Source organism: Camelus bactrianus, chromosome 19 (genome assembly GCF_048773025.1).
Source record: "Camelus bactrianus isolate YW-2024 breed Bactrian camel chromosome 19, ASM4877302v1, whole genome shotgun sequence".
In the NCBI taxonomy this organism is placed as follows: Eukaryota; Metazoa; Chordata; class Mammalia; order Artiodactyla; family Camelidae; genus Camelus; species Camelus bactrianus.
Genome location: NC_133557.1, coordinates 7,410,938 through 7,420,991, shown reverse-complemented (window position 1 = coordinate 7,420,991; position 10,054 = coordinate 7,410,938). Strand labels below are relative to the sequence as shown.

General features: G+C 49.1%; 1 protein-coding gene across 1 annotated transcript; it reads left to right on the top strand.

Moving 5' to 3' along the window:
• Positions 1–2,477: 2,477 nt before the first annotated feature.
• On the top strand, positions 2,478–9,750 carry AP5S1 (adaptor related protein complex 5 subunit sigma 1). The gene is made up of 3 exons (XM_010972746.3): positions 2,478–2,873; positions 3,988–4,176; positions 5,482–9,750. Exons 2-3 carry the CDS (start codon positions 4,004–4,006, stop codon positions 5,906–5,908), a joined length of 600 nt encoding a protein of 199 aa, XP_010971048.1. The 5' UTR covers positions 2,478–2,873; positions 3,988–4,003; the 3' UTR covers positions 5,909–9,750.
• Positions 9,751–10,054: the final 304 nt, after the last annotated feature.

Below are 10,054 nucleotides of genomic sequence, written 5' to 3'. Positions count from 1 at the left end.
GGTCCAGGCGAAGCAGCAGAGTTTCCAAATCCAGGCTGCCCATCAGTGATTCAGGACCCTGCAGTGACACGGGCAGGTGGGGAATGGAATCTACTTTCCAAACTGAGTCAGTATCAGTCACCACATGCATCCCAGTGGTGGGCATCAAAGGGGATCAGAAGAGGCAAACACCAGGCTGCCTGCCACTGTGGGGCAGGCCTCCCTCCAGACATAGGCAGAGGGCAGTGGAAAGTGGGAGTGTGGGGAAGGGGCTTCAGGCAAACCCCCAACCCAGGGGACCACTGAGAAGAGCAGAGCTGGGGAATGGGGTGATGGGCGCCTCTGTCCATAGCCAGAGGAGGAGGAGGGGAAACAACAGCAAAGTGTGGTCCCGGGTCCCATCCAGGTAGGTGGGCCAGACCTCAAATCCAGCCAAGCTGCTTCCTTCAAGACTATTTTTTGTGTGTGTGAGGTGCTTTATTTGCTTTTACTTCTCTTCCTCCTCTCCTGTTTGTCTCTATCTCACACACCTCGAGTCTACCTGCAAACTCACATCTGCACCTACTGTGTGCCTGGCCCCACCACGATCTCTAGGGTGACCACTAGAAAAGCCTACCGCACACGAACATGCACATACCAGGAAGCCAATGCTCGGCCTGTCCATCCCCCTGCCTCCGAGCTGCCACCAGACCAGAAGGCCCCACCTGCTTTCTAGCACTGGCCAAGGCCTCTCTTACACCTTCTCCTCTCCTGCCTCTACATTAATGGTTGCCAGCATTTATTGATTTATTGAGCGCCTACTATGTGTCAGGCTCTGCTCTGCCCACTTCACATGCTGCCTCACTTAACTGACTCGTTAGGGCAAACGTAACAGAAACCCCACACAGTGGTTTAAACAAAATAAACATATGTGCTCCTCACTCAGCAAGAAGGCTCTGCAGCATCTCAGCGGACCCAGACTCCTTCCTGCCTCACTGTTATCAGCACATGGCTTTTGATCTCAGGGGCACAAGTTGGCTAAGGGATGCAAAGAGTTGGGACTGGCTCCTGAGTCTGCCCCACTTACCTGGACACTACATCCATCTGGGTCCCCACTACTCCAGAGTAGCTCAAGCTAGCTTCTCGTTGCTGTCCCCTCCATGTACCTTACACAAGGCTGGCCTCTCCAGTAGCTTGAGACCTGGAGGGGACTCACTGAGGAGTGGACAGAGGTCAGAATACTATGTTCTAGGCACTAGTTGGCCCCCAGCAACCAGAGCCCTCTGCCAGCTCTTTGCTGTATCAGCTGGCAGACATGAGTCCTGGTTGAGAGTGATAGCGACCAGGAACCAGGAAGTGAGCCAGTATCATCCCAGCCTTGTGGCTGAGGCCCCACACTGTCTCTGGGCCTACCCTTCCACCAACAAATATACTTGTACCTGTGGTTAAAATGCCCACATGCCCTGGCCAGCCCTCAGGCTACCTCCTCTAGCCTCTCTTCACTGCCCCTCTGCTCAGGCCCTATGGCCAGAGGGGCCCAGACTGCATACCCTTGGAGAGCCCTGGCCCTAGGGTCCCTTCCTGGGCTGCCCTGCCCTGCCCTTTACTACTTCAGTCACCAAGGAGTGTGTGTGGGTTAGCTCCAGGCCTGCCTTGTGCATGGCCATGGCCAGGGGGAGTGAAGCTGGGCACCACTGCCAGGGTACACCCCACGGGAGACATCACCACAGGCAGACCCTCACAATGGGTGTAAAGTGGGCAGGGAACGCTAACAGGAAGTCCAGGCAGGAAGGCGTCCCCTAAGTTTTGGTCTGAGCACATTTTGAACGGCAAATAAAAGGGAGCAAAGGGCAGCCCAGGAAGAGGGAACAGCCAGTGTGGAGCTCTGAGGCCCAGTACACATCTGGGGAGGGTGCAGCAGTTCACATGCCAAGAAATAAAAGATTATGTGTGGGGAGGTGGGGGTCCAGGGCACCCAGGCAGACAATGAGGCTGACAGGTCTGGGCCAAGCTTCCAACTGGGAAGCCTAGCAATGCCCCTGTCAGGCTTAAGGTCTAAGTTCTTTATACTTTCGATGGCCTCACTCAAAGAGGGGACAAGGAAGGAGCTTGTCAGAGGTGGGAATGTGAAAGGAAACACTGATCAGCCTACTAAACCCTATGGGGCTTCATCGGGGCCCAATAAAGTGACTGACCTGCCAGGGACATACAATTGGTGACACGATTGGGACCAGAGTTTTAATCGTTCCACTCCAAACAGAGTTCAAGTCTTAACTCACTGCGGGAACTCACAACACTGACGTCCCCACACCCCTCAAGCTTCCTAAATATGCGTATTTCTCCTTGAGTCTTCATTCCCGGGGGTAAAGTTCAGCCTGGATGTTAACAGGCGCCCCCATGATTCCCACGCATATTGGCCAGTTTTGAAAGATCTCAGACCCCGCGAGCCTCACACGGCTGGCAGAGGCCGCTGGGGTTCCGAATCCCGCCCGCTGGCGACAACGCAGCCACCTCGCCTCTTCCGGAAGGTCCAAGCGCCGGGTAGCTGCGCCACCTCGCGGTCGCCGGGGGAGGTGGCCTGGGGCTTAACAGGTCTAAGGCTTCGAGTGGGAAACCCGCGTATCCAGTCAGGGAGTGACCAGCGTGGCCGCGCCGTGAGCTCTGAGCAAGGGGCCTTTGGCCCGACGGTGAAAGTCGCCCGTCGCTGGCTCCTGAGGCCCAAACATCAGAAAGCAGCCAGGACCCCGCGCCCGGCCTGCAGCGCGACGTGACGCCCCGCCCACCCTCGGTGCGTCACGTTCAGGCGCGCGCTCGCGACTGACGTGCGCAGGCGTCTAAGACGCCGCGCAACCGCCATTGCATCCCTGTTGAGGAGTGGAGTAGCCGGTTAGTAGACGTCCACGGGCACGGAAGAGGTGAGTGTGACGCCTCGAGGACAGTGGCCTGGGGGTTGCAGGTCACACTCAATCTGTGGCGCCCCACCTTAAGCTTGGCTAACTGGGGCAAGCAACTACAACCCCCAAAATCCACTGCGCCGCAAGATTGCGCGAGGTAGTGACGTAATGGGTTTTGGCCGCTACCATTTCTCTATGGGGCCGGGGGTGGGAGACGCGGTGGCGAAGGCTGATGACGTGTTTTTCTCGTGGTTAGAGGGTCACCAGAGGTCAGCGCCAGGTCTGCGGGCTCTGGGTTTCAAAGCACCTTCGCGAACTTTACTGTTTAACTAGTTTAAACCCGCAGTCCATTTACCCTTAGCTACAGCTGTCTGCTTGCTGTCCACGTTTCAACCCCAAGCGGGTCACTGAGCCAGCCAGCCACCACTAATTATTATTATTATTATTATTATTATTATTATTATTATTATTATTATTATTATTATTATTATTATTATTAATTATTTAATAGTATTTATTTTGACATGATCTTTAACATAGAAAATTTTAAGACTGTTCTTATAAAGAACTTTCCAATTAAGTTAGTTGCAGGTATGATGCCCCTTTATCTCTATACTTAGAGGTACTCAAGTGTGTATTTTCTGAAAGCAAGGACATTCTCCCACTTTCAGAATCAGGTAACATTGATCAAGACTATTATCTAACCTGTTATTCATATTTAAATGCTTCCAGTTGTCGTAGTAATGCTGTATATTGAAACTACCCCTTTCGTGGCCTGGGATCTCATCCAGGATCACAAGTTGCATTCAGCTGTCCTGTCTCTTTGGTCTTCAGTGTGGAGCAGCTCCCCAGTGTCTCTTGACTCTGATGACTGACATTTTTGAAGATTCCTGGCCAGTTGTTTTGTAGAATTGGGTTTAGGGTTGTCTGAGATTTCTAACTAGACTCTGTTATCGGCAGAGGTGGTGCTGACCGGATGCTGTTAGTGTGTCTTGGGTGGCCAACGAGGACCAGTGACCAGCCACATCAGCCTCCAGACATGCTCCCAGACCTAGCTAGGCCAGACCGTTTCTGTGGTTGCCTCCCCTCCTGGGGTTTCACGCTCATCTCACTGAGGTCTCTGGCTTCCTTTTAGTACCCATCCCAGAGCCATGGTCCATGCCTTTCTCATCCACACCTTGCGGGCCCCGAAGGCTGAGGAGGGCCTTTGCCGAGTGCTCTACTCCTGCTTCTTTGGTGCGGAGAATTCACCCGACGACCCAAGGCCACGTGGTCCTGAGAGGGACAGGCTCCTCCGAAAGGAGCAGATTTTGGCCACGGCCAGGTAACCACACAATCAGCCCCGCCCGTCCCCGGGCCTTCATTGAATGTACACCTGATTGTGATAGGTTTTCGGGGCGGGGGGAGGGGGCAGACAAGGAGAAACAGGAGGACTCAGAAGCAGAGAGAAAATTCTAGAATGGTGCTTTCAAAGAGTCTTCCACAGTTGTTCACAAGTACTACATGAAAAAGGATTAAAAATAATAACGCTATTATCATTCTTATTTATATTTATTATAGTTAGCATTTATTGAGCTTGTATGGGCTAAGCATTTATGTTGTGAGCATTTCATGTATATGAATTCATTTTATCTTTGAAACAGTCATTTGAAGTAGGTACATTATGTCCACCTTATACATGAGTAAACTGAGCTACAAAGAGTTTAAGGAATTTAATTTGCCCAAGGTTATACATCTGGAAAGTGAAAGAACTGGGATTTGAGTGTAGGTAGGCAGATCCCAGTACAGATTAAACATGCTTTGCAGTGCAGGACTTTTCAGGGCCCTTCACGTGTCTTTAAGCATTATGAATCTCTGAGGAGAGAGAATGCGGGATATGGGAACTCTGCGCCAAGAGCTTCTGGGATCCAGGAGCACAGTTGGGAAACACTGTTCCATATGGGGAGACTGGCCTTGGACCTTCCCATCCCAGACCCAGACTGAACCAGTAGGCGCCAGAATCTCCTGACCCCTCTGCATTCTTGATGGGGGAGTAACACTCTGGGGCAACCCTGGGCCAGCATCTTGTTACCTTCTTGTTCCTCTGGCGTCCTCCCCCTCCTGGCACAGAAAATCAAACATGTTTTTAAGAGCAGCATCTACATGGCCCAAATTGGAATATGATTCCTGAGGGATCAGAGAGATTTCAAAAGCCTGGATATCCAAATAGAATGTTTTTTTTTTTTCTTTTTTATTTGGGGAAGGCTGCAGGATGGGGTGACAGTGGAGAGACTGGGCAGCCTGGGTTGGACATGGCTTTTACTCCACTTCTCATCTCTTGTTGAGATGCTGAGGAGGCCTCTGAAGCAGGTGGGGGCAGGGTCTTCTTCCCCTGGTGCCCTTTCCTAGCCCAAGGAGCTGTATTCAAAACCTGCCTTCTCTTGGCCACATGGAGTGAAATGGTTCAGGACCTGGAAGCTGGAGCCTGGATTTCCATCTGGGCTTATGCTCCCTGCTCTGTGGCCCTGAGTAGGTCACTTAGTCTTTCTGAGGTTCAGTTTCTATATCTCGTCATGGAGATAATGGCAGCTCCCAGCTCCAGGGTCAGTCCAGAGGATGACAGAAATCAGTAACCCTCTGTTCTCTGCAGGCAGGTGGAGTCTATGTGGCAGCTGCAGCAGCAGGCGTGTGGCCGGCCTGGCATGGACCTGCAGTCCCAGTCTTCAGATGAGCCAGTGCCCCTGCAGGAGGCCCCATGTGGGGCCTTCCGCCTGGCCGCAGGGGACCCTTTCCAGGAGCCTCGGACAGTAGTATGGCTAGCTGTGCTCTCATTAGGCTTCACCCTGGTGCTGGATGCCCACGAGAACCTGCTGCTGGCCGAGGGCACACTCCGACTGCTGGCACGCCTTCTCCTTGACCACCTCCGGCTGCTGGTCCCTGGTGCCAACTTCCTGCTGCGGGCTGACCGCATTGAGGGCATCCTCACCCGCTTCCTGCCACATGGTCAACTGCTCTTCCTCAATGACCAGTTTGTCCAGGGTCTGGAGAAGGAATTTAGTGCTGCCTGGCCCCGCTGACCCTTCACTGGGATGGGACTTCCCAAGAGAGCAAGGAGGGAGGACGGGGGTGGACGGACACACAGCCAGGTAAAGTTTGGCAACTGCCTCCTTCCCAGCCTGCTCCCAGCTCTGGCGTGCTGCCACATCCAGGACAGATGGATGGGATGTGCTGGCAGCAAAGGGGGCTGGGAGAGAGGGTGGCAGGTAGGAATCATAGAACATCCTGTACATGGAACTGCCTCATGACTTATTCAGACCAATGCAGTGGGCCCTGCTTGTCCTTGACCCGACTTTGTCCCATCCCTGCCAGCCAGCCCCAAACAGTCCACCAGCTGCTAGTGCTGGGGGGTGGTGAGGAACACCTGCTTGGAGCTCAGCCTGCTGCTGCTTCCAGATTCATAGTCATCATGGTGCAAAAGCAGGCCCTGAGACTTCTAGGGTAGGGGAGCTGGCCTCTGCCTTTGTACTCACTTAGGCATCGCTATCAAGGATTTTGTTGGTGAGGGCCTACTCGGTGTCCAGCCATGTCACAGTTCACAAAGGTGTTACTCGTTCAGCAGAGGGGCTCCGTAACTCCTTTTGGGCCCAGCCCACGCCCACTGGCAGCCTTGAGATAATCATGGGCTTCCTTTGTCTCAGGGAAGAGGAGGAGCTGTCAGGTGGGTGTGAGAGTTCTGTTGATTGTCATTCTCATTTTGAATAAAAAGCAGCAGCTGTGTGATTTCGCCCTCCATTTTCTGTGAGTTTGATTAATGCACGTCTGCTCCTGTGAGAAAGTACATCTTTGTATGGCTCTGAGCTGGGTGTCTGAGCTTTTGTGGTCAAGTATGTCCCCAAGAGGCTTCTTGGGAAGTCTCCACCTCTCGTCCCCCTCACCGCCTGTTTCATTATGTGCGTCCTTTGGATGATAGCACTTGCTTCCTCCACCAAAATGTGGTGGGTTGGTGTGGATTCCCAAGAAGCAGAGCCTGAGACAAGGATTAGGTACAAGCAGTTGATGTTGGAGGTGATCCCAGGAAGCACTTGAAGGGGAGACAGCCCGTACAGATGTGTTATCAGGGTGGGTAGAGAGCTTAGTGCCTCTGGGGGCCAGTGCACAATTGTCACCTCTGAATGACTTCACCTAAGGAGTGAAAGGCTGTGGGTTTTTGCCTGCCACTCCCTTCTGTCCAGTTGTGAGTTGGTCCCAGGAAAAATTCCTTGACTCTTTCTACTCCCATAAAAAGCCCTTGGGTGGTGTGGAGCTGGGCCTGCCTGTACCATGGTCAGGCCCAAAAGTTTATGGGTAGGGCACCAAACTGCTGTTAGGGAGCCTTTACTCATTGGTGATTAAAATTTAGTGGTTATTTAAAATGATTCAATTGGACAAAACCTCAGTTACATCTATTTTCATGACCTACCTGTGACCTGTGAGGTGTGGCTTTCTTGCATGGGCAGAACTGGCCTCCTAGGCGGTCAGGGTACAGTGTCGGCCCCGTCTCATGCTTGTCAAACAGTTGCCCTTTGGCACCCAGGAAGGACCCACCCACACCCAGTTAGGAGGCAGTACCTGTGATTGGAGTTTTGCCCTTTGAAGTCTGGCCACCAGCCATGCTGTGCTTTCTATCACCAGCATCATTATTGGGACAAGGCCACCTTCTCCATTCTAGGATGCCACAAATCACCCTCTGAACTTGAAACCCTGAAGGAACCTCAGTCCATGTATGTGGCATGCTATGCCACTGGAGATGTCCCAGAAGCCACCAGTGGGACACCCCTGCCCTATAAAATCTGCTCTCCTGGGCTGCCCCTCCCCTTACTCCAGGCTGGTGGTCCTGGCGGAGTGGCTATATCCTCACAAGAACAGGCCTCTGGCTTCTGTTGAAGGGCCCAAGCATGGCTAGTCTGAACCCTTTGTACCTATTTTTCAAACTGAACTTGAGGAAGAGGGTGAGACCCCATTCCCTGGAAGCTGTGGGAAGTTGGGGTTAGTTGAGGCTTGTGACCTTGGTTTCCGTCAGGTGGAGGAAATTGATACACAGAAAATGACAGAGAGTGAGACCCTCCTCGAGGCCACTGAGCCCCTGGTTTCTGTTGTTCCAGGTGCCCAGTTAGTACCTAGGTTTCCTTAATTCCCTGAGTTTGCTCAATGCCCTTTCTGTATATTCCCACTTTTGCCCCAGCACCCCTGAGCCAGGTTTCCACCGCAACTTCGCATGCTTACTTCACCTTCATTGAGCCTGTCTTGGACCTGACACTCTGCTAGGTGCTATGCAGGGTACAAGATTACTTGCTGGGATTTTGATTGTGATTGCACTGAATAGATGCAGGTGAAGTTGGGAAGAACTGACATCTTGACAATAATTGAGTCTTCTGTCCATGAACAGGAAATATCTTGCCACTTACTTAGTTCTTTGATTTCTTTCATCAGAGTTTTGTAGTTTTCCTCAAGTAGGTCTTGTACATGTTTTGTGAGGTTTATGCCTAAGTATTTCATTTTGGGGGGTGTTAATGTAAGTGGTAATATATTTTCAAATTCAAATTCCACTTGTTCATTGTTGGTATAGAGGAAAGTGAATGGTTTCTTAATATTAACCTTATATCCTGCAACCTTGCTATGACTGTTTATTAGTTCCAAGAGTTTTTTGGTTGATTCAGATTTCCTACATAGATAATCATGTCATCTTTGTTTTATTTCTTCCTTCCCAATTTACTTAACTTTTATTTCCTTTTCCTGTGTTATTGCATTAATTAGGACTCCTAGTACCGTGTTGAAAAGGAGTGGTGAGATGGGACATTCTTGCCTTGTTCCTGATTTTAGAGGGAAAGCCTCTAGTTTCTCACCATTAAGTATGATGTTTCATGAGGTTTGTAGATGTTCTTTATCAGATTGAGGAAGTTCCTCTCTATTTCTAATTTGCTGAGAGTTTTTATCATGAGTGAATGTTGGATTTTGTCAAATACTTTTCCTTATCTATTGATATGATCATGTGAGTTTTCTTCAGTCTGTTGATGCGATGCCATTAGTTAATGTTGAAATATCAAACCAGCCTTGCTTACCTGGGGATGGATTTATCTCCCACTTGGTGATGGTATATACAGCATTCTTTATACATTGTTGGATTCTATTTGCTAATACTTGTTGAGGACTTTTACATCTGTTTTCATGAGTGATATTGGTCTTCAGTTTTCTTGTCATGCCTTTGTCTGGTTTTGGTATTACAGTAATGCTGGCCTCATAGAATGAGTTAGGAAGTGTTTCTTCTGCATCTGAATCTTCAGGAAGAGATTTTAGCAAATTGATATATTTTCTTCCCTAAATGTTTAGCAGACTACCAGTGAACCCATTTGGACCAGCCTTGAATTTTTTTTAATTTTTAATTTTTTTAATTTTATTTATTTATTCAGGGGAGTAATTAGGTTAATTTATTTATGTTTCAAGGAGGTACTGGGAATTCAACCCAAGACCTTGTGCATGCTAAGCATGCACTCTACCACTTGAGCTATATACCCTCCCCCTCAGCCTTGAATTTTTTAAATGTTTATTTTTATAAACCAAATTTTATTTTCTACATAGCTAACATAGTTTAGAAATCAAAATGATAAAAAAGGTTTTTACTGAAAAACTTGGTTCCACCTCTGTCCTCATCCACCCTATTTTCCCACTGGCCTGGATGAATAGCTTTTTAGGTTCCTACACATCTCTCTGTCTCGCTCTTTATACACATGTAAGCAAATATGAACAAGTGTTTTTATTCTACTTCCTGCTCACACTGTTTTCTTACAAGGTAGGCTGCCTACTATATATAGGATTCTGCACATGCTTGTTCCATTGAACAGTGTATCCTGAAATAAAAACAAACAAACAACAGTGTATCCTGGAGATCTTTTTATAGCAGTACATAGCATTCTTATCCTTTTTTATTCTTATCCATTGTATGGATATGTTATACTTCATTTAACAAAGCTGAAAATTACTGTGAAATAGTTCATGTTTGCAAAAAGAAGCTTAGAATTATATAATGAGCATCTAAGTACCAGTCATTCAACTTAAGGGAAAGAAATGGCATTAACTCATTAATTCCTGATTCTATTTTAATTAAGTGCTTCCTTCTGTTTTTATTTGGTTTATAATTCTTTAAGGGTGCTTGTTAATTCTTTTGTTTTCAGTCTTTTTAAAAAATT

What these genes read in the sequence shown, in the direction of transcription:
- AP5S1 (XM_010972746.3), top strand. Translation starts at nt 4,004, where the DNA reads ATGGTCCATGCCTTTCTCATCCACACCTTGCGGGCCCCGAAGGCTGAG. An exon ending in CAGATTTTGGCCACGGCCAG is followed by an intron (nt 4,177 to 5,481) that starts GTAACCACACAA and finishes TGTTCTCTGCAG; the next exon opens with GCAGGTGGAGTCTATGTGGC.